This window comes from Ischnura elegans (genome assembly GCF_921293095.1).
Source record: "Ischnura elegans chromosome 13 unlocalized genomic scaffold, ioIscEleg1.1 SUPER_13_unloc_2, whole genome shotgun sequence".
Lineage (NCBI taxonomy): Eukaryota > Metazoa > Arthropoda > Insecta > Odonata > Coenagrionidae > Ischnura > Ischnura elegans.
Window position 1 is genome coordinate 3,626,874 of NW_025791658.1, and position 27,211 is coordinate 3,654,084.

The window sequence follows — 27,211 nt, forward strand, 5'->3', positions numbered from 1 at the left end:
GAAGCAGAACTTGACGGCGCTCTCCCTTATCAAGAGATCAACAGGCAAGGACCTCATGAATGATATCCTGGACTACGAACAAGCAAGTGAGGCTTGGGCCAAATTGGAGAAACAGTGCCCTCAAAATACCGAGTATGGGGCGATGCTCAAGTTGAAGGAACTAACCTCTATAACTAAAGGTAGCACGTCCATGCTAGAGTATTTCAACACAATAGTGGATTCAAATAGAATGCTGAGAGTAAACAACCTAGATCTAACGGACAGGCAGCGTACCTATGTCTGTCTGGATTGCCACCCGAGTATGAAATCACAGTGAAGACTTTAGTGACCCAACCCAGCAAAATGCAAGTGAGCATAATAAAGCAAGTGCTTTTACAGCAAGAGACAGAAGTGAATATAAGGGGAGAAAGCCAGCACCAAGCTCTGAAGACCACGAAGAATCAAGACAAGAAGTGCACTAGTGGTAACTCGAGTCGTGGAAGATTCTCCAAACGTAAGCAGCACAGATGCTTCTGCTATGCCTGTGGCCAGGAAGGTCATATGGCCAACGCATGCCCCAAGGTATAAGATTCAGATGACAAAAGGAAGAAAGAGGGTGACCTAGGGCAACCTGAAACAATGTGCAAAGCAAGTGTCGTCACAAGGGAGCATGTAGTGTGGTATGCCAGGAAATTCGTGCCAGGTGAGAGTGGAGTTTGGATCACAGACGGAGGTGCTTCAGACCACATGACGGGCAAGAAGAGCCTTTTCATTGAATTAAAAGATTGCAAAGGAGAAGTAGAGATTGGTGATGGGACTCCATTAAAAATAGCTGGTATTGGGAAGATTACAATCAGAATTTCAACAGAGTGTGGTGGTAAGGACGTCACTATATCAGATGTCTTGTACGTTCCTGAATTACAAGATAATCTTTGAATGGTTTGCGGCGTTTGCTGGTACAGGTATGTTGACGATATTTTCTGCATTTGGTCTGGCACAACGAGACAACTTGATTTGTTCACAACCCTCATAAACAGCATTGACAAATGTTTGCAATTCACAAAGGAAACGGAAGACAACGGAGCACTCAACTTCCTCGGCATCACCATTCGGAAAGCCGATCAAAACTTGATTTTTCCATCTTTAGAAAACACTCATACACGAACCAAGTCATTCCCTCATCATCCAGACATCATTTTTCTCATAAGATGGCTGCTTTTCACTCCCTCATACACAGACTGCTCAACATCCCTATGTCACAGGCCAACATACAAAAAGAACTCAACACTATAAAACTAATAGCCGCCAACAACGGATACTCCACTAATATAGTTGAAAACCTCTATAAAAAGAAACGCCGTAAATTAACAATGAAAAACATCTTCCCATCCCTCCTTCCAGAAGAAAATAGCAAAAAATGGCGTAGTATCCAATTTTTGGGAAACATTTCCCATAAAATAACCTCTTTATTTCCCAAAGACAGAATAAATCCGGCCTTCTATAACAAAAATTCACTAAGTCACTTCATTAGTCACGCAAAAGACAAGACAAATCCACTACTCAAGAGCGGAGTGTATAAACTCACCTGCAATAATTGCCAAAAATTTTACATTGGGCAAACAGGGAGGAAATTCCAAACACGCATCAGTGAACATAAAGCATGTTTCAAAAATAACAACCCCACCTCGCTGTTCGCCAAACATTTACTTGAGACCAATCATGCCAGTGCATTTGAGCCGGAAATCCTCCATGTGGAGAGAAAAGGACCCAAGCTGGACGCCTTAGAGTCCATGGAAATTTTAAAAACGGTACGTCATGACAAAGAGTTGCTACTTAACGATGTCATTTTCCTTTCCCACTCCCCATTACTCAACCTACCTCTCACACCCGTCATTACTGACCACAATCCTAACCCTTACCCCACCCCCCACCTAACGACTTAGTGTGACACACCGCACCGCCTTTCCTAGCCTTCCTCTTCCTGGGTTTTTTCCCCCCACCTTCCCTCGCTCTCACTCAACCACCCCCCCTTGTCCAGCACCCACCCCCATGTATCCCAGGGTATTTAAGACTGTCATTTCCTGTATATGCACCTGATGATGTCGCGCAGCGATGAAACTGGTCGTGTTATTAAAATTAATGTGAAATTTACAAAGTTTTTTCATTCTAAAATAAGATAATCTTTTGTCGCAGGGGCAGATAGAAGAGAAGGGCTATGAATTTAGATCCAAGGATGGAGTGAACAAGGTGTTAAAAGGAGAGAGACTCCTGTTCCAGGCATTCAGGGTGGGGAGACTATATTTCGTCACTACAGGAGGTGGTGTTTCTGTGACTGATCTGAAAGAAGAATATCGAGTGAACACCAAGAAAGCCTCCACAGTGTCGCATGCGACTTGGTATCGTCGACTCGGACACCCCAACTTTGAAACTATGAAAAGATTAAAGGTGCTACCTGACGTTAAGATGAAAACTAGTGACGATACTTTTTGTGAGTCTTGTGTTGTATGAAAGATGAGGAGGAAGCCATTCCCCAGAAATGAAGATAAACATGCCCCAGAAATACTCCACCGTATCCACAGTGATATCATGGGACCAATTATGCCAGAATCGCTTGGACGTAGGAAATTCGTCATTACCTTCATTGATGAGTGTTCGAGGTTTGTAACGGCGATTCCGTTGAGAAACAAGAGCGAGGCCGTGGGAGGGTTCCGGAAGTTCAGGGAGAAGATGGAACTTGCGCATGGAAGAAGGATAAGGCAGCTTCAAACAGCGAGAGGGAGTGAGTACTTGTCTAGAGCTTTTCAAGACTATCTCGCAGAAGCAGGTATTCAGCATAGGAGGTCAGTGGAATACACGCCTCAGCAAAACGGCCTTGCTGAAAGAATGAACTTGTCGTTGATGAACATGGTGAGATGTCTCTTGTTAGAATCCGGGATGTCTATGTATTTTTGGGCAGAGGCCCTCCTTGCTGCATGTTATCTCAAGAACAGATGTCCATCACGTGTAAGTCAATACTCTACGCCTTTTGGAGAAGCTAGAGGGGAGAGAGCTGGAGAAGAGTGACCTGGAAGGCATCCGAGTGTTTGGGTGTCAGGCGTGGGCCCACGTCCCAGCAGAACGCCAAGAAGGCAAGCTTGGTGCCCGCGCGCAAGAGTGTGTGCACCTCGGTGTAGACCTTGACGGCACGAAGGGCTACCGCCTCTGGAGCATCCAGGAGAGGAGGGTGATTCACAGCCGTGATGTCATCCACTGCGAGGCTGTATTTCCTTACAAGACGCGAGAGTCCCTTGCTGTGGAGAGGCCGACCAGGGAGGAGGTTGCCGACTTCAATATGCTCGACGACGTGATACCGGAGGAGACTGCTCACCAAGGAGAGGTGCCTACCCAAGGCGCTAACCCGGACGACGTCCCCGCCGTTCCAGGAGAGGTCGCTGTCCTGCAGTCGCCACCCGAGGTCGCCCGAAGTCCGAGGGCTGCCGTTCCAGGAGAGGTCGCCATCCCGCAGTCGCCGAAGAGGGTCCGCGACGATCAGCACGACCGGAGGTCCCAAGGGTGCTCTGCAAGATGCCTTGCTGTAACTACGCTAGCCGGGTGGTGTGGGATCCCCTTGCGCCCCCAGCCAACGTCGAGGAGGCCCGTCGCCGTAGAGACTGGCCGCAGTGGTGTGAGGCCATGAAGCGTGAGTTGGAAAACCATGACAGGAACGGCACTTGGGCACTTGCTGAGAGGCCGGAGGGTGTTAATGTAGTTGGGTGTAAGTGGGTGTTTGCCCCCCCTAAGAAATGGCCAAATGGCGAACTTATCTACAAAGCAAGGCTTGTTACGCAGGGTTTCACACAGAGGTTTGGATTGGATTATTGGGATACCTGCAGTCCTGTGCTCCATAAAAGCACATTTAGATTAATATTGTCTCTTGCTGTGTCGAAAGGTTGGATCATAGAGCATGTTGATGTTGTTGCAGCTTACCTTAACGGAGTACTAACTGATGTAGTCTACATGGAACAACCTGAGATGTGCCAAGTAGGAGATGGTGATAGTGTGTGTCTCTTAAAGAAGAGCCTGTATGGGCTCAAGCAATCAGGAAAAGTGTGGCATGGTGTATTGGTAGGAATCCTGGTGGGATGAGGTTTAAGTCGATGCTACTCTGATCCTTGTTTGTTTGTGCATCATATGGGCACGATGGTGTTTATGTCGACGACATCTTGCTGTGTGGTACAGACTCATTTTTGTCCTTTGCCAAGGAAGGTTTAAAGGCACATGTGGAAACAAAAGAATTAGGTCCTATTTCCCTTTTCATAGGACTTACTTTCAACCGTCCAAATGATTGTACTTTAGTGCTAGAGCAGAAGCGCTACATCGAAGAGATTCTAAGTGACTTTGGGATGACTGACTGCATTGGTAGTCCGACACCAGGTGCGATGGGTGTGCTGATCACTGAACGTGGAGAACCAGTTTGTTGTGAAATGTATAGACTGCCATAGGAAAACTCTTGTATGTGAGTACTTGTAGCCGCCCAGACATATATTTTATTGTTGAGTGTCTCAGCAAGTTTTGTAATGACCCTACTACTGTACAGTGGACTGCAGTGAAGAGACTGATAGCATATCTCAAGCATACTCTAGATTACAGGCTAGCCTTTTCCAAAGTGTCTATTTTAAACTTAGAAGTGTATTGTGATGCCGACTGGTCAAATGACGGAGAGGATTCTAAGTCTGTAGGAGGATATATTGATTTGCTCGGAGGCACTGCAACCAGCTGGAGAAGTAAGAAGCAGGACATTGTGGCTACTAGTACCATGCTAGCTGAGTATTATGCACTATTTGAAGCCCGTAAGGAAGTGATTTGGTTGAGGGATCTTATGAGAGCATTAGGGCACCCCATAGAAATTCCCACTAACATCTTAGCAGATAATCAAGGTGCTAACAGTTTAGCGGATTCCTATGAGCTGACTGAGAGAAACGAGCATAGCCGCATGCGCTATCACTTTGTGAGAGACTGTGTTAGTGATACGCAAGTTTGTGTTTGCTACGTTCCATCATCTGAGAACATTGCTGATCTGTTGACAAAATTGCTACCCCAATCCAATACTCTTGCTTGCACCAAAGGAATGGGGCTAAGCGCTTAATCTTAGTGCTTTATTATTATTTATATTATTTATTATTATTTTTTTTCTCTCCTGTTTGACTAGTAAATCAGAAAGAAAACTTAGTGTATTTTGAGGAGAGGTGCTGTACTGTTAATTCATATTAAGTTGACAAAAGCCGCCTAAGTTTTTTCGTCTCTCTATTGTCTTTTCTTATGTGTACCGCAATGCCCTCTATCGGAAATAAAATCAATCTGTTTTTGGCCTTTCACACGAAGTCGCCTTGTGTCGCGTCGTTCATTTGTGAGTTGTTCCCGAACAATCCCTGTATTACCTTCCCGAGGCAGGAGAAGCTGTTTAGAAATCAACAGTACTATATTCAGATGGAGATTATACTCGGAGAAATGCGGTAAATTGGTGGTATGGTATTTGGAGGAGGAGACCGACAGCTGAGGTCATTTGCGCCATGAGGGATGGGTTTGTAGGGAAGGATGGCGAGAAACCCGGCGCTGGTATCAACCTGCTGTTAACGTAAGGCACCAAGGGGACCACGGTTTAACGTCCCATCCGACGGACAGAGTGTTATGCTTGAAATATCCTCCACGCAGCATTAAAGCAGGGATCAGGTAGTCTCTAAAAATTCTGTGCTACCTTCAGGATTTGAACCCGAGCCCACGGGGTGGGAAGCCAACACTCTAGCCACCACACCAACCCGATAAGCAAATAGTTTTCTTTCCATTTGTTTGTAATGAACTTCCACAAAGTTAAGCCAGAGACTATAGAGATTATCAGATTCATTACTTTTCAATGCCTTTTTCTCATTCCTTGCAATTATAAACATTACACTGCAAAATATTGGAGATTAATGGGATCCCATTGCACACATGACCACGCCAAGGACATTTACAAAGACTGATTAAAATGCGACCAAAGTGGCAACAAAAATCAGCCTTCTATGGAATGGAATTGGGCCTCCTATATGTAATCCCCTTGCTTTGAAGACCCTGCACACTATGTTGATAAAACAGCAGTCTAGGCCAACCATTGAGGCTGATTCCTGAACAATGCAAAGGGGCAATCCACCAGTCGACATTGGAAACTACACTGGGTGCTTTCCATGCATCAACACACGTCGTCACAAGTCAACTTGCGATGCGGTTTGCCATTGCCACTGTGTGAACTCCTGGGCGGATAATCAACAACACGGATAAACCGAAGCCGGATAATCGAGAGTCGGTCGTATAAGACTTTCTATCTTTTCATCGTGATCACGTCATCGACTCCTTCTCCTCCTCCTGTTTAAACTTTTCATCTCTGATAGATTTATGAATGAGCATATGCCATATGACGTGGCAACAGAGATCAGCCTTCTATGGAATGGAACTGGGTCTCTCATTTGCAATCCCCTTGCTTTGAAAAGACTGCACGTTATGTTGATAAAACTGAGTTCAGGCCAAGCATTGAGGCTGATTACCGAACAATGCAAAGGGGCAAACCTTTACGGAACATCGAACACTACACTGTCACTGTGTGAACTCATTCACGGATAAACGGCAGCCGGATAATCGAGAGTCAGTCATATAAGACGTATCTTTTCATCGTGATCACGTTGTTGACTCCTTCTCCTCCTCCTTATTCAACTTTTCGTCCTTAACCGATTTATGAATGAGCATATGCCTGTCGAGGTTGCTACTCTGCGTGAATGCCTTTGCGCAAACACTGCACTTGTACGGTCTTTCCCCCGTGTGCGTACGGACGTGCGATTTCAGGTCGCTACTCTGCGCAAACGCCTTGGGACACGCATTGCACGAGTACGGCCTCTCTCCCGAATGTACTCGCATGTGCACGCGGAGGTGATCGCTCCCGGAGAAAGCCTTGCAACAGACGTCGCACGAATACAATTTCTGTCCCGTGTGCGTCAAGACGTGTCTGTTGAGGTTGCAGCTCTTGCTGAACGCCTTGCAGCACACGGTGCATGTGTACGGCTTCTCTCCCGTATGTACACGCATGTGCTTCGTGAGATCCCCGCTGTCGACGAACGCTTTCGAACACTCGCCGCACGCGTGGGGCCTCTCCGAGCCGTGCGCGCGCACGTGCCTGTCCAGGTTGAAGCTCTGAGTGAAGGTTTTGTGGCAGAGGCTGCACGAATAAGGCCTCTCTCCACTATGCGAACGCACGTGCCTGCTGAGGTCGTCTTTCCGAGCGAATGACATCGAACACGTGCCGCACGCGTGCTGCCTTCCGCCACCGACGTCGCTCTTGCGGCTTCCGTTAGTCTTGTCCACCGTTCCTCCAGAGTGTAGACTCTCAACCCCTGGTCCATGTTCACCTCCAATATCCAGGACCTTCAGAATAAAAAAAATACGTCACATACACAAAATCAACATACAGTTACACTCCGGATTATCCGGGCTAATGTAAAGGAGGGATGCACGGATAATCGAAAAACACGGATAATCCAAACTTTCACTTATATGTCTTGCAATCAGTGGCGCCGACTCCATGGGATTTGTGGGGGCCCGAGCCCCCTCATAAATTCGGTATGGGTTGAGGAAAAAATGTGTCAGGCTTGCTGATTTTCCCTGGAGTTCTCAGATATGAGATTCGAGTTATCAGGGCTCTAACGTTGATCATTTGGCTCTTCTAAAATGCTTAAAAAACTTAAAGACTCACTACTTATAATATTTCCCGAGGCAAGATCCCCGGTTAGGGCCCCCCAATACTTTTGTAAGTCGGCAACCCTGCTTGCAATGTTTATAATTTACCTAAAACAAACAATATATTATTATTAATGCAGTTTGTCTGTTATTTTAGAGTTCTTATACACAAACAAAAATACATCACATACACAAAATCATCATACTGCTGAATATATAAGTGTGAAAATAAGGAAGCAATGCATAGTAAGTAACGTAAGTCCTCAACATGCCAACTAGATGAATTCTGAGAACTTCTTCGAAAATTGAAAAACCTAAGCAAGACATCGTATATTGAGGGCTATCCTGTAGAAAGCAAAACTGCATTACAACTGTGTGTTCGATCTCAAAGGTCATGAACTGATTCCTGTTTTAGTCTGTTCCCCTCATGTTTGTGGGTGAGCTTCTGTGGATGTCCGGACACTCTTAACCCTTTTAGTGCGGCACGCCGATATATCAGCTTTTACGTTATTGTTGTTAAATTTGAGGACATTGAAATGAAAAAACTTATACATCAGTAAAAGTATAAAAATGTTGTGATTATTGTCCAATTTAATCTCATTACTTAAAAAAAACCGCTTGAAAATATCTAAAAAAATTAACTATATACATAATGTTTATTTTTCCTAGTTGCTACATTTTATTAAAGTACCCTCCGCATTTTTCGACTGCACCCCGGGAAGAAGTATAGCACTAATAGGGTTAAAGTGCTTTGCTGATAGGGGAGGGAAGTACAGAGAGAGAGAGGGCTGGAGTAAACTTAACGTTGCCAAATGTACAACCCACCCTACTTCGTCACTGAAAATGTGTAAAATTAGGTTCGCTACACCTTGATTTCAGTATATACACAAAATGGAAATTGTTGCTGCATTAAATGAATTAATATTGACGGTAGAGCTTCGTTAAAAAATGACAATTCTCAGAATAAAAGGAGGAATTCAATTCGAAGTGTGCAATTTACGTTCAAGCAACAATTATCCATATAGCCAATTCATATAAACAAAGCTTGATTGACAGCGAACCAATACCGCTGGTAGCGTTATAAACCCCGAAAGGAGGGAGCACAACTACCCTCAGACTCCGAGATAATGCAGAGTCCAAAAGGGGTTAACGTTGCCAAGTGTACATGGTCGCCCTAGTTTGTCGCTGAAAACGTGTGACTTGGGCCTCTATTAGCCGAGGCAACCTGGACACTCCACCGCACGTTCCAATGGAGGAGTGTCTTCTGGTTGCTCGGGTTTACTCCGCCCAGGTCACCAATGGTGCCAACAGTATTGGTTCAAAAATTTCCCAGCACACAGCAGTAGTTAAAATGTTTTTGTTTTGCGAGGACGTACTATTGCTAGCTGTTCCCACAATTAGGAAAGATGGTGAATGGTTATAAGGTTTTGGAAGCATCGTCTGTTGATGTCTAGACTTACCTACGGGCTTTATTACACACTATACGATAGTATTCGTGCTAGTGGAAGTAAGTTACTTCAAGAGGGAGCAACTCACCACTAGTATGGGCCGTGAACTGAGATTGCGTGTCTGCCTGGAGCGTTATGGTCAGGGCAGTATCATGCCCGTGCAGGCAATGTTCAGTCGACAGTTGCATGCCTGGTCGCCTCGGCTAATAAGCTACATACACCCCAACAGTCCTCCTCATTTGGACATTCATTGGATGTCCTATGGACGTCCAAATGTCCCACTTGTGGACATCCATAGGATGTCATTTTCAGGATTTTGCAATTATTTCAGGCTAATGGTATCTAAAGGGTGCAAAACAATCTGATGCAAGGCAATAAGTGAGTAAAAGCCTTATTTTTTAAAATTTATTGAAACAACAATTAAACACCATGTAATACACCACCAGTTACATTTTTCTTATATTTACGTCTATCATTAGCGTGCCTCAGCCAATCCCTTATAGCTGAATCCACTTCTTTCTTTGTTGCGGCTGGGAAATTTCTTAGAACTGCACCTGTCATTATAAGCAAATTACCAGCATAAGACAACGGCTCATCACAGAATTGTAACACTTTCAGTATTGCACTTGCCACCTAGGCAAGAGCCCAGAAATTTGGACTTTCTCTAAGGCAAGAAATTACTTCACACGAAATGACAAAAAAGGGTTCGAGACATGAGCTTGGCTGCATATAATTAGGCCCGTATCATAAAAGTCCCCTCAAGGTTGAAGTTGAGGATGGCCTCGTTTAAAGCCGGCCTAGCTCGACGAGGAGATCCCTCGACCGCGTCATATCATAAAAGTCTCCTCCAGCTCGGCTCATAGGAGGAGGGGTTTGAGCCAGCGGAAATGACGCATTGTTGAGGACGATGTTTCTGGTTTCAGAGTTGACAGTCTTCCAGCATTGTTCCATGTTCATTTTTTCGAATCGTATTTGCGCAGACATGCGCAGTAGCGATATACCGAATGCGGCCAGGGATATACCCGCCTATATCAACAATAGAAACAGAAATGGCTAACAAGGGGAATACACGACCTTCGGGTGGCCGATTGAGCTCAAATTTTCTGATTCGGTAGATCACGGCTATCAACTAAATATGCCGAAGCAAGGCGACGCACTTCTCATAACTTTTTGAGAAAAAAGCAATTACAAATCGTAAAAAACGGGTCTACGGTATATATCCGGTATTTCCTTACCTTTTCTTCAAGGCAGCGGTGGCCCAGTGGTAACGGTGGTTGACTGTGGATGTAAGGATGGCGAGTGCGATCCTCACTCACGGTACTTTGAGTTTCATTGAGAAAATTATTCGTAAGCGTGAATGACGCGTGTATACCGTCAAAAATACAGGGCAGTCGATGCGGTGGAGGAAAGAACGCGTTCTCCATTTGTTCGAGTAGTATTCCGAAACTTGCAAACGAAGAATTTACTGGAATGGTCAGGTAATGTACTGGCCTCCACGTCCAAATCTCGTTAAATAATTTGAGAGCATTTCGAAATTGAATCCCTGCGTGTAATGTGGATTAAACCAGAAGTGCAGTACATCGTCCGTCGGATGGGGCGTTAAACTGTTGTCCCCTTGGTGCCATTTGTTAAGAGTTGCATAATGCCGACGCCACGTTTCTGTCCACTTTTCATCCTGTTACTTATTCCAAGCTGATCCACTTCCGTTTCCCAATGAAAGCATAATCCGTCGATAGGGTGGATTTCCCTCCCAATTAGTAATTTAAATGTCATTATTCTGTCCCCACCCCTACAGAAGACAATTTACACTCGCAATACCCTAATATACCTAGAGAGAACAATTGAATACAAAATCGCCCTTGGAAAGACTGTTATATAGCCTTTGCATCATTTCCTACCCATTTCAGCACTTACTATTCTTTAAAAAATAAATTAAAAATATTTTCATTGAGCTAACGAAGATAAGAAATCAATCTTTAAAAATGCAAACAATATAATCCTTGAAAAATTAAAAAAAAAAAGTACCGTGAGTGAGGATCGCGCTCGCCATCCTTACATCCACAGTCAACCACCGATACCACTGGGCCGCCGCTGCCTTGAAGAAAAAGTAAGGAAATACCGGATATATACCGTAGACCCATTTTTTACGATTTTTAATTGCTTTTTCCTCGAAAAGTTTTGAGAAGTGCGTCGTCTTGCTTCTGCATATTTAATAGATAGCCGTGATCTGCCGAATCAGAAAATTTGAGCTCAATTGGCCACCCGAAGGTCGTGTATTCCCCTTGTAAGTCGGAGTCGTATGGCCAGGCAGGAGCAGGAAATTTTGTGCAATTTGGTGGTCAAGTACAAGGACGTAATTGAGTGCAAGCACTCGGAGTCCGTTTTAAGCAAGGCAAGATGTTGGCAGAAAATAACGGAAGAGTTTAATAATCATGGACGAATAATCATCATCTTCACCTCAAACGCTTTGAGCCGACAATAATCTAACCTCAAAGTTTGAACCGAGACTGGCCTCAAAATTCGACGTTTTTGAGGCTGAGGTCGGTTTTATGATATCGCATCTCCTCCTCCTGACGACAATGAGGTGGAGGCTGGCTTCGAAGGGACTTTTATGACACGGGCCTTAGTCATTTTCTTGAGCGATTCCATTACCATAGCTGTCATTACATGACATCTTGAAATGTCTTTGATAATTAAGGCCTAAGCAGTTCATTTTCCCACAAAATCCACCTGATAAATTTAAGGTTGGAAAGTGGTTTCAATACTTCAAAGAAACAAAACTTTAAGTCCAAATGTTCATGAAATAAGCTAGCACAACACTAATAAAAAGTTATTCAAAGAAAACACAAATAGGGTAGTTTCATACATCATAGAAAACAAAAGGCATTGATTGGGATTTGTTATCCACCATGAGTGTATTCATAATATACAAATAAATGATTTGGTTTTAGAAATCACAATTTAGACGAATGTTAATGGTCAATTTTAACCACATTTGAAAGAGGCCAGATTGGTGCCCATGCGATGCCACTCCACGTGACGTCACAGGAACCAAGATTCTATAGGAGCAGGTAGAAATTATGCATCGTCTGAGATTACCAATGCATGCATGAGGCACAGAGCTCAGGGAAACATCTCTTAAGGCCTGTTTACACGATACATTAACACGTACGAGTTAATGTACGTTTGCGTGAATGATTTTTGTGGACCGGAACGGAACATGTACGAATGCATGAACCAAATTAGAACAGGTTCTATTTTCCGTGCATGCATTCGCACAAGTTTGGTGATTAACACGGTGCATTTTGGCATTCATTCTCGCGTTCATACATTTAGACATTAACCCGTACGTGCTAATGTACCGTGTAAACAGGCCTTTAATAATCACCAATTAAAATTGCCTAAGGTCGGAAAGTTTTCTTCGTTTGATAGGGTATTAATAATCCTTATTTGAGCGAAGTGCTATCTGCTAGCAGGGTATTCTGCTACATGCCAGCAGCCTGCATCGTATCAGTGCTCAAAGCATCGCCCCAAGGTCACCTCACACGGTAACAGTGGGAACCAGAATGACGTCACACGGTGTTTTCCCAGCATTCATACTTAGCTGCTGCGTTTTCGCGCCCTTGAAATTTTTTAACTTTTCATTTAATTGCGAATAATAGATATCGTCATTTAAAAATCTAAAAGCATTAAATACGCACTCCAGGAGTAATAATATTTCGATCTAGGCAATAAAAAAAGAAAAGGAAACCACCCTATTATCTCATGATTTTTTTTGACAACAGCCAATCTGGATAATTGTTGCTTGCATGTAAATTGGAGACTTCGAATTGAATTCCTCATTTACTCTGAGAATTGCCAGTTTTAAATGAAGTTCTAAGGTCAATATTAACATATTTAATGCAGCAAAAGTGACCACATTGATGTTTATTCTGAAATCGAGATAAAAGTTAATATTTATCGTAGAATTTTGTTTAAAAATTGTAAACGTTGCTCAAAAGAAAAATAATTCAACTCTTAGTTTATATTATTTAAACCCCCCCCTCACTGCACCACTGCCCCTTTCCACCTGACACCACACGATCGTCCTGGTTCATTTCAAAATTTCCCCAGTCAATTCATATTACTTTTGTGTATCACACCAGACTGCAATGATTGTGTCAAGTTCGTACAATTTCCAGTCCATGCTTCTCACTTTTTTTCGTTTTGCTCAGCGACCTGCAGATGGTGGCATGACCATGCTAACATCGGTACTTTGAGGAGCAAGTAAATATGTTCGGGGCAGAAAGAGATACATTTTTGATGTAACTTGGAAGCAACATTGCGTTCTTATGCGTTAATTTACCAACCAAATTGGAAGATTTTTCTGTAAGGAGAAAAATCCAAGGATTATTTCGTTGGAAAACTCTGGATACTCTTCAGAGCATTAAGATACGCCAATCACGGCGCAGCAACGAGGGAAACAAGCCAATCCAGGCACAGCAGCCAGGAACGAGGGCTATATCGACGGTCATGGGGAAAAACTTGGTAAGTCATTGAAACCAAATTTTACCGGGGGAGCAATTTTAAAACTTCAAGGACTTGACAAAAATCGTCTCACCTTTACCACAGTGTGAGTTAATATATATACTACATAGAGTAAGTATATTGATGGCTCAGTTCTAACAATAGTATCTAACAAATACATAGCAACTTTTCAGGAGAGCAAAAACAAAAAAAAAAAGATTCATTTTTTCTTTTGGTACACTGAATTTAAAAACCAAAAATTCATAAAACTGAAAAGGAAGCACACATTTGCCAACAAAGAGTTGGTTTTTGATTTAATTTCATTTTTCAATGTTACTCAACTTTGATTAAGATACCCTTGTCAAACAAATAGCGAAATTATTACGGAGGCTTTCGCGGTGAGTTGATTGGCGATTGTTTTTTGGGTTCATTCCGCGTTGACTCATATTTTACGGATGACCGTTTTCTTCAAAAACGGCTCTTCCAACATTGGAATTCAAATCAACGGTCGCCTGAATAGCCGTATACAGGGTGTCCCATTTCTCTTGACCACCCGAAATAACTATTTGTCCAGACGCAAATTCAGAAATGTGTCAAGCAAATGTCCATTAGCCGTCAGGGGGACATTAATCAGCGTGACTGCCTTCCTTGTAGCTATGTTATTTACAAAGATGTGAACAGCAGTGTCTTTTTTAAATGGCACCATATATTTTTTTACTCGGCAAGTCATTTGCTCTCCTAAGGACTTATAAAAAAATGTAGAACAGTGGACCATTAACATAAAAACAACGTCATGAAAACATAAGAAACTCGTCCACTTACTGGAGTTAGCAGTAAACAAATGACAAGCAAGTCAAAACATAGCACAAAAGTCACGAGGACTCTCCCGTACAACAGTACAGTGAATCCTCGTTCTACGTCACCCCGTTTAACGTCATTTCACGATAACGTCACGAAAATTTTACGACCGTGATTCGTTTATCGCCCCTTCGCTTCGCGATAACGTCACGTATTTTAAATTTCGCGCGAGAAAAAAGGCGAAGTGGCAGGCGTTACAGGTTATTTGTTTCGTGGGCGGTAATACGGTCAGTCTATTCAAAGTGTAAAACGGTGTGTATATTGTTGATTGCGATTACGGTTTTGGCAAATTTTAGCATCAGAGACATTTCCACGACAATATCCAAGAGAACAATGTTCACAATAATTTTGGCTCCTGTTACTGCGACGATGTTTCAGCGATGATGATGCCCAGGCGACGCCCGCCCGCCTCAATTCTCAATTAAAACCATCTCTTCGATTTCATAATCCCAGTTTGCCCGCCCTCGCTCATCTGCGCCATTTTGATTTCGCTCCTTAACCGGTCCGAAAAGAAATTCTCGTAGCGAGGGTAGGGCCTATGGACCGGATCCCCGGTCTGTAGCGTCTGGTAGCATTCACTGGACCGCACTATAGCGAAGCCGAAAAGCAAATGCGGGAAGATACAAAAATGGAGAAGGATTTATGTCACTGCTGCTATTGTCGTCGATGAAGACAGGAACTCGTATTTATGCCATAGTTTGGCATTCCCATCGTAAAAAATGCCCCAGATATGATACGCTAAAATTTTTTCGCATAGAAATTGTGAGGTCTAGGAACCGATATTCAATTTTTACATTGTTTTTATGGGATATTATGCTTCGATTAACATCATTTCGTTTATCGTCACATTTTTCAGGAACGGTAGGTGACGTTAAACGAGGACTCACTCTACTGTACAATACAGTACATGTACCTTGCCCAGGAGTCAATCATTCAAAGGTACTCAAAGTGGTGACCCTGTACAACAATACATTGGTTCACTCGTTGAATGAAAGACTTATTTACTTCTTCCAGTGTTGCCGGTTGAAGAGAATTACAAGCACATACGTTACGTTCCAGCATATCCTCCTTAATGCTTTGTTTATGTTAATGGTCCACTGTGCTACAATTTTGAATAAGTCTTTCGGAGAGGAAAGGAATAGGGTGGTTTCCTATTATTTTTTTATTGCCTAAATCGAAAGATTATTACTCCTGGAGTACGTATTTCATGCTTTTAGATTTTTAAATGACGATATCTATTTTTCGCGATCAAATGAAAAGTGAAAAATTTCAAGAGCGCGAAAACGCGACGCGTAAGTAGGAATGAAGGGAAAAAGTCCGTACGACGCATTTCTGGTTCCCCCTCCCGCCTGGTAGGTGACCTTGATCGAGGCTCTGAGCGCTGATAGGACGCAGGATGCTAACGGGTAGCTGAGTACCTTCCTGTCTGGTAGCGCATGGCTTAAAAAAGGTTTATTAATACCTTATCAATCGAAGAAAACTTTCCGACCTTAGCCAGTTTTAATAGGTGATTATTAAGACATGTTTCCCTGAGCTCTGTGACTCATGCATGTATTGGTAGCCTCTGACGATGCATAACTCCTATCCTCTCGTGTAGAAACTAGATCCCTGTGACGTCACGTGGAGTGGAATCGCATGGGCGCCAATCTGGCCTTTTTCAAATGAGGATAAAATTTGACCCTTGCCATTCGTCTAAACCGGTATTTCAAAAAACAAATAATTTGTGTATTATGAATACACTAATGGTGGGTAACGAATCGCCATCAATGCCTTTTGTTTTCTTTGATGAAGGAAACTACCCTATTGCTGAATAAAAAATATATGGTGCCATTTAAAAAAGACATACCGCGGTTCATGTCTTTGTAAATATCAAAGCTGCTAGGAAGGCAATCAATTGCTGATTAATGTCCCCCTGACGGCTAATGAACATTTGCTTGACACATTTATGAATTTTCATCTGGACAAAAGTTATTTCGGATGGTCAAGATAAAGAGGACACCCTGTACATAAAGGATTGCAGCTTTGCAGATCATTTGGACCCAAAGACGGGATTTGCTGGAACGCGCCCGAAACTGTCGTCTGCAAAACGTGAGTCAACGCGGAATGAACCCGAAAAACAATCACCAAATAGCAAAATTAATAGCAAATTTTGGTTTCGTAACCTTTTCTGTGTCCCAACTTGAACGACCTCGGATTGCCCTCCTGTAGTTTTCATCATGGATACGCCCTTGATAACCCTTTTACTGAAAGCCCATTTCGGGTGGGATGTACGTGATAACCTTATAGTTATTCATAATCAAAAGTGTTTTAATTTTCAAACATTATAATCATTGATTAAATAAATTGGTGTTACCAGATTTTTCTTGCAAAGAATGTTTACTTACAACTTATCAGCCTCATCATCCATGATTTAGCTTACTTGTCCATAAGCCAGTATTCTTTATCAACGACACAATTTCATCAGTACAGTGAGTCCTCGTTTAACGTCACCTACCGTTCCTGAAAAATGTGACGATAAACGAAGTGACGTTAATCGAAGCATAATATCCCATAAAAACAATGTAAAAATTGAATATCGGTTCCTAGACCTCACAATTCCTATGCGAAAAAATTTTAGCGTATCATATCTGGGGCCTTTTTTACGATGGGAATGCCAAACTATGGCATAAATACAAGTTCCTGTCTTCATCGACGACAATAGCAGCAGTGACATAAATCCTTCTCCATTTTTGTATCTTCCCGCATTTGCTTTTCGGCTTCGCTATAGTGCGGTCCAATGAATGTTACCAGATGCTACAGACCGGGGATCCGGTGCTCCGGTCCATAGGCCCTACCCTCGCTACGAGAATTTCTTTTCGGACCGGTCAGGAGCGAAATCAAAATGGCGCAAATGAGCGAGGGCGGGCAAACTGGGATTATGAAATCGAAGAGATGGTTTTAATTGAGAATTGAGGCGGGCGGGCATCGCCTGGGCATCATCATCGCTGAAACATCGTCGCAGTAACAGGAACCAAAATTATTGTGAACATTGTTTTCTTGGACATTGTCGTGGAAATGTCTCTGATGCTAAAATTTGCCAAAACCGTAATCGCAATTAACAATATACACACCGTTTTACACTTTGAATAGACTGACCGTATTACCGCCCACGAAACAAACAACCTGTAACGCCTGCCACTTCGCCTTTTTTCTCGCGCGAAATTTAAAATACGTGACGTTATCGCGAAGTGAAGGGGCGATAAACGAATCACGGTCGTAAAATTTTCGTGACGTTATCGCGAAATGACGGTAAACGGGGTGACGTAGAACAAGGACTCACTGTACGCATTTTGCTATCTTAGGACAATTTTTTGAAGGGCGTAAATAAATGTACATACACTCAATGAAGAACTTAATAGTGCAGCCAAAGTTTCACTCAACCTGACCGATACTTTTTCAAATGCAATAAAGACAAAACGTATGTTTTAACCCAATTACTGCCAGTCCATTTTGGATGGGATCTACGAAGACTGCCAATGCTATTTTCCGGAATTAGCAACATTTCAGATTTTTTAAAATTTTCAGCTACTTAATTTTATTTAACCCTTTCGCGCCGAATCCCGCACCTGTGCGGCGAGGATTTTTTTTCCTCAACTACGAATGCCACACCAGTGCGTTTTGAATGTTCTTACCTTAACCAACGAATGCCGCGCCTGTGCGGCACAGGTCGAAAAAAGTGACCGTGGCGGACACAATAGACCCACGGACGCGGTCGCCCCTTGCGATCCGCCTTAGCGGGAGCCCAGCCCCTTCTTCGGCCGCTCAGGTCGACCCTTTCCTATCCTCTCCACGCGGTCAACTACTGTTATTTGCAGTGTGTTTTCCAAAAAAATATTTGTTGCTTACTTTTGAAATCCAATGCTAGAAATGAATTCATCTTTTTTAGCTGACCACACGGAAATTTCAAACGAAATTCTAACGTTAATATCAACAGAGTTATAGAACAACTAGTAAATATACTAAATCTGTCTATATAAACGTTAGAACTTCGTTTAAAATTTCTGCACGCTCAGAAAAAAACACGAAATTCATTTTGAATTTAAAAAAATCGATACGAACAACAAATATTTGCATATATTCTGCGTTAATATTTTAGCTAGTTGACCGCGGACTCGTGCTAGGAAGGGGCTTTTAATCCCTCTAGGGTCTGGGACAGAGGCCGAGGAAAAGGATCGGCGCCCCACCGAGTTGGGTCCAAAAATGTTTCAGGAGGGACCCACTGCCTTTAGTCGACGCGGAAAGGCTTCGTACAGAGGAGTAAAGAAAACTTTCAAGAGACTCGTATTGAGGAAGAATTTCCTTCAACGAAGGTCCGGCGCGAAAGGGTTAATATGCCTAGATTTTTTTGCAATTCTTAAGATACATATAGATCTTATAACCATAGATAGATTATGGGGGTTTACATAAATTAAAGCCGCTGAAAAGGCCATAATCACGAAAAAAAAGTGAAATAATTCTGGCTGATAAATCGGCCCCAGGCAGTTTTCGCTCAACCAGCGAGGGCCGATGTATCTGTTGGCTGTAAAAAGGTTAATTGAATAAATAATGAGTACATACATAATTATCTCACCTGAGACAGCATTCTGGTCTGTGCACAACACTACTATGTCGGTGGAGTATATTGAGAAACAATTTCGTCTTCCGAGGGGCTGCAATCTGGCATTGGTAATGACGGCAGAATGGGGAGTGGCGTCGATTCTTCCAGCATTTCATGGGCTATCTGTGCATCAGGTTTTTCGCTTGTTTTTACGGTCTGCAGAGTTTCTTCAAGACCCAAATCGGCAGCATCTTTGGGGTCACTAAAAATATATCAATTTATTCATTACCAAAACACTACCATGATGCTAGCAAGAAGATGGGTTAAAACATTGAATTATCAATATCAGCAATAAAATTAGTTTGAAACAAGCGAGCAATCACCTTGTCACCAGAGCTTTTTTCCTGTAGAATATGTGCTTCCTCTTCTTCGATTTGTACATGTAAGTACCTGGTTTTTTCTTCTTTCTGTGGATTTGCTTCTCCAAAACTTGATCGTTGGCACACTATCAAGAAAAATGTTAGTTCCCTTTTGAAATTAAATTCCACACAGCAGGGCATTTCCCTGAAAATGTCAGCTTTTTCTCTCAAATCAACATTTAGGTCCGTATTCTTAGTCGACCCTACATATCCGTCCCTAATAGCATTATTAAAAGTTTTCTAATTATCCTTCCATTCAAATAGTTTTTAAATATTTTTGAAAGCATTACAGTTAGGAGGTTAACCTGGGAGTAATTCTGTCACATGTTAATTCTGGGCATATTTAGAAGGCATTTAGACAATTAATTTGTTTCTGAAAATGAACATCACCTTCATTAGTGTTTTTTGATCATGTTAGAAGTTTTGCAATTTTTTTCTATTTTACAATTTTATCGAACTATAGTAGAACTTCTTCGGTACATTTTTGAAGGGACCACAAAAAATGAAGGTTCTATCCAAGAGAACATGCTAACCAGGGAAATATTTAATAGAAATAGGGGTAATTGGAATCCGTGGAAAAGTAATCATAACTACAATTACTGTCTTACAACTACAATTTCGTCTTCTGAGGGGCTGCAATCTGGCATTGGTAATGACGCTAGAATGGGGAGTGGCGTCGATTCTTCCAGCATTTCATGGGCTATTTGTGCATCAGGTTTTTCGCTTGTTTTTACGGTCTGCAGAGTTTCTTGAGGACCCAAATCTGCAGCATCTTTGGGGTCACTAAAAAATATATCAATTTGTTCATTACCAAAACACTACCACAATGCTCGTTATGCGATGGGTTAAAAAATTGAGTCATCAATATCAGCAATAAAATTATTTTTAAACAAGCGAACATTACCTCTTCTCCGGAGCTTTATTCCTGTAGCCGTGGAATATGCGCTTCCTCTTCTTTGATTTGTACATGTAGGTACCTGGTTTTTTCTTCTTTCTAGGTAATTGATTCCCCAAAACTTGATCGTTGGCACACTATCAAGAAAAATGATAGTTCCCTTTTGAAATTAAATTGCAGGGAATTTCCATGATAATGTCAGCTTTTTCTCTCAAATCAACATTTAGGCCCGTATTCTTAGAAGACCCCACATATCCGTCCCTACATAACAATAACAAGAGGGGCCCCTACATGCATTTCAAAGTCAACCCTACATAAGTGGTGAGTGGTAATTCCGTCGTCAACTTCTCTGAGTGACTTACATGATGGCACAGTGCCAGTTTTCCACTCTGGTTGCGTAGTGAGATCTAACCATGAAACTAAGAAAAAAACGTCCGATAATTTTTGGGCGCATTGTTAGGGAAACGGCACAAGGTAAATAAGCAATCGGTGTCATCTGCCAAAACAGACTTCACCAAAAGACAAACCTATCGTAAACTTCATTACTCCTACCATGAACTACGAAGTAACTGACTATATAGAATTGATTGACTGGAATGTAGTCAAACTATCTACTCTACCTCTTCTTAGGAGAATAATTACTACTGAAGAAATAGCTTCCTTCATTGAATCAGGCGATAAACAAGATTGGGATATTATAACTTCCCATATCGCACGCAAGCAATGGAGCCCTCTGTGAAATTGGTAACGGAGGCATCCCTTAAGCTTTGTGACTATCCATCCAGAAATGGATTTATTAGGGCTATATTCAAATCAAGGTCCATTATGTCAGACTTCACCACTAAATCGCAGTACAAAGTAGTTTTCAAAAGCTAAAATTTAAAAGAGGGACAAAAAATGTAAATATTGTAAATAGCATTAACCCTCATTAGCTGGGTGGATGGAGGGTGTGGGTAGAACTCAAAGTGCAGCCACCTCTCCGCGGTGAGTTCGGGGTTGTTTAAATATAATAAAATCATATCTGAACAAAGGAAGAGCTGCATATTCAAACATGTATTTGAGACTAAAATATTACCTTAAGTAATTATTACACAACTCTGAAAAACCGGCCAATTTGCAAAATTTATACATTTTCATTGATCTGGTGCGATCGGTAATAAAAGTTTAAAACCATAAATATGCATATATTAACAATGACATAAGTTATTTGTAATCACTGCTTGCTATAGCGTTAAAAGATATTAGTTTTATTTCATTTTTTACAATGAAAAAAAAAACAATTTTTTTCATTTTTTCAGGTGCTTTGCGGGATCGGAAGATGACGTCCGATTTTAATAATTATTTTTTTTGTTTTTCTAGTACTAACGTATCGCAACTTATCTGCCCTATAGCGAAACAAAATTTGTAACTTGAGTTTTTTCACACCACCCTACTGTTTAGTTCCCAAAATGGCCTCATTGTAGGGATAGATGTGGCGGATGCAGGGCGAGATCGGTTTTGCAGGGGCTGATGATGTATCCAGGGTCGGTTGGCCCCAGCCCCCTGGAACTAGGGCTTTAGGCATGTTCCTATTTTGAAGCCAGTTCAGAGCAGTGGCCAGTAGAGGCGCCACTAGGCAAAGAGCCCGCCGAGAGCATTACGTTGCATTGCGAAGCATTGGATTTTGTTGGCAATAGTTACTGACTTTAGGGTGAAAACCGTCTATATAACCCGTTACTCGCCGCGCTGCGCGCGCTCGCCAGGGGGCTGCGCCCCCTACAACCCCCCCACGTCCGGCTTCGCCGGCTGCCCCCACCGGATGGCTACGCCGTCCCACCTGGGACTCCTCGGAATGGCTTCACCGTTCCTCGTCGGGGGTCGGCTTCGCCGCCCAGATATTGAGGCAGCCCTCTGACAGAGACCCGCTAGTTCCTCGGAACGGCTTCCCCGTTCATCGTGTAAGGGCGGCTTCGCCGCCCAAGGGTTACCGGTGTCCCCCCGAGCCGTCGACTCCTCCTCCCGGCCGGCTTCGCCGCCCAAAGATTATTGTCGCCCTCCCCCCTCGTAAGACACCCGTTCAGCTGCTCCACGTGTTGGGGCGGATTCGGCGCCCGAGGGTTCTCGGAGTTTTTCCGTGCCTCTGACTCCTCGGAGTGCATCCGTCGTTCCTGGAGCGGGGGAGCTTCGCCGCCAGGGTTTTCACTCCTCACCAAGCAATGCGTACTACCAGCTATCCCCTATCGTTTACAAAGGCTGCTGGGGGATAATGTTGCAGAATGTAGACGCATGATAGCCGTGATTGTGGCATTTTAGCTTATGACGATGTTTTTAAGGCGGTACGGGGGGTTTCCAGGGGTTTTTATGAGTGTACTGACTACGGTCACAATCATCCTAAGAAATTCCTTAGGGATGAGTCATAGGAGAACGGAATTTCTGCTAAAATATGCGAAAACAACAAAAAAACATGGGTTTTCCTGCATAACATTTGTTTGCCTACCTACAATAAAAATTCCAGCGCTCTAGCTTTAGGGGAACAATGAATTTTGCCCTATTACTCACATATAGATTACAAATTCTGTGTTCTCCACATAGCGGTGCATAGGCGCTGTAATAAGGCATTACTCACGCGAATTTCGTGGCCGTACCTTATGGGGAAGTGGTTTTAAAAAATCGCGTTTAGGTGTCCATGCGCCAGGACTAACGAAATCCCACTACTATTTCGTTAAGAAATGTACATTTAAAAATTGGAAGTTTTACTGCAGGGGTGTAAATGAGCATGGATAATTGAACATTACGGGTAAATATAGCCGACACAATTCCCATTCCGAATCAATAAAAACGATACAACTGGGATGAATGGTACACGAAATATACGACTTATTAGGTAATTTTTATTTTTTTAGGGGGGTCACAGAGGGTTTTCGGGAGACTTAAAGTGCTTTTTCTGTATAACGCGGCATCATTTACCTTCGATAAAAATTTCGGCTCTTTAGCTGTACTGCAAGCATGGTTTTTCGACGGTGTCACCCGTTAAAATTAAATATTCTGCCTTCATCGGGTAGCGGCACGTAGGGGCACGAGATAGACGTCACTCACGTTAATTTGGTGTCCGTAGGTGGTCAGGAAGTGGCAAAAAAAAATGCCGAAAAATGTAAAATCGTGTGTTGAGGGAATGCAAACTTCACGGCGGATGTGTTGTAAGTTACCAAACGTTGTAGGAGTCGCGATTTCAATGGAAAATCGATTGTCGTTAATTACTCGTAATTCGTTCGACTTATGGAAAACTTAAGGAAGCCAAAAAATTGAGTAAAAAATCTAGTAACTTGCATTGAAAGGAAAGAGACCTACGATTATTGCAAATTGGTGAAAAAAATCCCGAAATTCGGCCCATAAGAAAAGCATTGGAAATTTTAAAAAGTTAAAAAAAATACTTTTAATCAAAATATTGCAAGGACGACCACACCAAAAAATCAAACGAAAAATCTAGTATCTCATACGTTAAGGACTTATTCCTACAACTATTTAAAATTGGTTTAAAAAAAATCCAAAGTTAGGCCTATAAGAAAAGCATTGGAAATTTAAAAAAAATATAAAAAATACTTATAAACAAAAAATGGCAAAATGTTACGCATCAAAAAATCGGCCGAAAATCTAGTTTCCGTCAATGAAATTTCATGCTCCCGAGACATTTGCAAGTAGGCGATGAATGGAAAAAGTTTTAGTCCCATAAGGCTCCAATGTTAATTCGGATCGATATAACTCGAAAACAGATCGACTTTTTCGAGTTTTCGGACTTTTCCCCCCGATGAATATTTTTTCTCCACGACCTGTAAAAATTTCGTCTTCCCAGCACGTCCGGAAGTGGTCGGGAATTTGTATACGTGAATGAGTGGTCAGTGAGTGAGTGAGGTATCTGTCACACATCGGGTTGTATATAATATAGATTTGTAATACAAATAACATCCAAATTAAATGCTCGAGTTAAGGTGTATCTTAAGGAATGCAATTATCTAACCAAGCGGAGAAAAGGGATAGTTGTAAGGGTGACGAAACCGGGAAGGAAATTATTATGTTCGCTTCAGCACTGCGGTGAATTAGGAGTCAACATAAATTAAGGAAAGAAAGGAATTAGGAGTCAACATAAATTAAGGAAAACGTGCCACCTTTAATTGAGGTCAAAATGGGACAATTGCTCCGGAAACCAGTAAAATTCAACGAGAGAAGCCAAGGGGGCGTGGCCAAATTGCGCATTAGCCATGTTACCGGGACCCGCTATAACACAGTCTTACGAGGCAACGTTCAATTTCTGATAAGTCATAAAATAACGACTTTGGGCATTTTTCGCGACCGTTGCGATGAAATGAAATAGTACATGCCCAATAAATTAATCCATGCTGGATTACAGCCGTTGTGACCCGCAGGAAGACAATTAACAACGGCCGATGAGGTGTTCAGTCAAACATATTTGACTCAAATGTTACTCGGAAAACAATGTCTGGCAATTCAAAAATTGCATTAATTTTAACTTTCTGAGTCTTAATCTGGAAATGAAGATCGATTGAACATGCTGCTATGAAATCGTCATTTCTTCTCCGAACATAATTCGAATTCAATCGTCGCCACTGAACTTGTCATGAACTGCTCCTTTGGGATATAAATATTGACCAAACCCCATATTAAATTAATTTATTCAATGGCACTACACAAAAATACCTTAACACTTTAATTTATATGATTCCATTTCTACTGTCAAAGCCCCTAAAAAAGAGCGCTGCCGCCTCTTGTAATACAAGTTAGTGCTGAACACAAATACTACCGAAAAATTAATAAATCACCATGTTTTCGAATAAATTATTAAATGTTCACAATCCAAATCCTTGGAAAAAATCCATACGAAAAATCCAAAACATTTTGATTGTCAAAGAAAAACATAATCAAACATAGACATTTATTTAACAGCCTAATTTCAAAACATAAATTCGTGTTAAATAAATTCAGGGTAAAATCCTTTCGAGGAATAGCTTTTTGCCATAAATTCCTTATTTCTGGCTTCGACGGGACTTTTAATAAAGAGTATTCCGTCTTGGAACTGCCATAGCCGGGGCAACAATTCGGCACAACACACGACCACGGATCCGAAAGAGATAAACAATTGGAATTCAAAAGAAAACTGTTTCCACGTTCACTATAACATACTGTAACGGCAGCGCTAATTATCATTTAAGAGTAGCACTTGTCACAATTCCTACCCTTTCCTTTTTGTTACTATTTGAGTGTATTTGGTATGAATGTAAGTGTTTCATGTGTGCGTGTGAATAGCATTTTTTTTAAATACCGCGCAAACAAGGTGAATCACGACCCGATAGAGCGCGCTAGTGGAACCACTGCCCTCCCCTCCCTTCCCCTCTCACTAGACAGTCAGTGATGGGACACTCAACATCGGAGAGAGACAGCCAGGCATTGAACCACTCAACACCGGAGAGAGACGGTGGAGAGGAGTCGGTCGAGCATTCATTGAACCACTCAACATCGGAGATAGACGGTGGAGCATTGGAGCCACAGGCTACTGGAGATAGAGAGAAAGCACCTTGGCAACTCCCCAGTCGTCGGCTTGGAAAATGCAACGAGGAACCATCACGAGCGCATGAGAAGTCTACTCGGCCACGTCATCACCTCGTGTTCCCGAATAAGGTGCAGTAATCAACCGTGTCCCCACCACTGTCCCCGTTCGAAGCAGCGTCGAGAACCTTTCTCCCTCCTACCCCCCTCTTTTCCCATTGCAAGAAAGCGCTGGAACGATTAGTGAATCTTCAATCTCAAAGTGCAGCAGAGGACTTTTTAAACCCTGCGAAAAGATTTAAATGCAGTTCATTTCAAGTTTACTTTTATGTTATCAAGTTGATTTTTGGTTTCTTTGTATTTTGTATTTGATCCTTGACAATCCGGCCCTACTAACATGTTTTCAAGTGCTACTCCCCATATTTTTGTATGTTAAATTTAATTATTGCGATCTTTGTCAATAAATGCATTTCTTGTGTTCGCAACCCAGAAATACGTGTGGTCTTTCACCCTCAACCTCCCCTTCCAATTATCCCGTACGTTTCGCATCCTCAAAATTACTCGTTTTTTACGTCGCCCCCGCTCTGAGGTGTTTCTTGCTCTATTTTATAACGGACGCAAACCCGTTCGTCACAATACGCACTATATTGCTGTGGTAAATAGCCTCCGTAGCTCGCTCAATCTTCAAATTGAAGTTTTTTACACGTGTGCTCTCGATCGCAATTAACGCTGAATCATATCCTCAGGGCTCTCGAGGTTGGGCTCTTCTACTGGTGGCGCCACCCCCAAACCAAAGCGGAGAACTCATGAAATGGCTTCAAAAAAGGAACATGGATTCCAATGGGCTGGGATAGGGAGTTCAAGGGGGCTGGTTGGCCCTAAAGGGTCCACTACGAATACAGGCCTTAAGGCTGTATAACACTAGCGACTGCGGCCGGCGCTGCGGCTGCGACCGCAACTGCAACTGGCCCGTTGACCAATCAGAGCGAGGCAGTCGACGCTGCGAAACGTGACTCCGAAGAATAGCCGACCGGCTATTCTTCAGAGTCGCAGTCGCAGCCAATCAGAGAGCTCCATTTCAATCTCGCGCGCTTGCGGCAGACGTGTTTGTTTGTTTTGGTTACCGTAGCGAGGGAAGTTCAAGAAGGTTATAAGATAACGCTGAGATAATTTCGGATTTTTAAAGTGAAGATGGAAGCCCAGTATATTGGATATTGCACCCGAGTACACAGGTGAATGAAAATGAAGTACG

General features: G+C 42.5%; 1 protein-coding gene across 3 annotated transcripts in view; it reads right to left on the reverse strand.

Moving 5' to 3' along the window:
• Positions 1-5,798: 5,798 nt before the first annotated feature.
• The window catches only part of LOC124172645 (zinc finger protein 239-like), a 47,725-nt gene continuing 26,312 nt past the window's right edge, over positions 5,799-27,211 (reverse strand). The window contains exons 4-8 of one of the 3 annotated variants that reach the window (XM_046552093.1): positions 20,431-20,558; positions 20,135-20,309; positions 19,491-19,612; positions 19,141-19,369; positions 7,322-7,407 (exon numbers count right to left, since the gene is read on the reverse strand). In XM_046552093.1, the coding sequence (XP_046408049.1) occupies positions 19,174-19,369; positions 19,491-19,612; positions 20,135-20,309; positions 20,431-20,558 (621 nt within the window). In that variant the 3' untranslated portion in view covers positions 7,322-7,407; positions 19,141-19,173. Of the gene's footprint in view, positions 7,408-9,558; positions 9,722-19,140; positions 19,370-19,490; positions 19,613-20,134; positions 20,310-20,430; positions 20,559-27,211 lie in introns of those variants that run through there. The other 2 variants (XM_046552094.1, XM_046552092.1) reach the window with 2 other exon arrangements.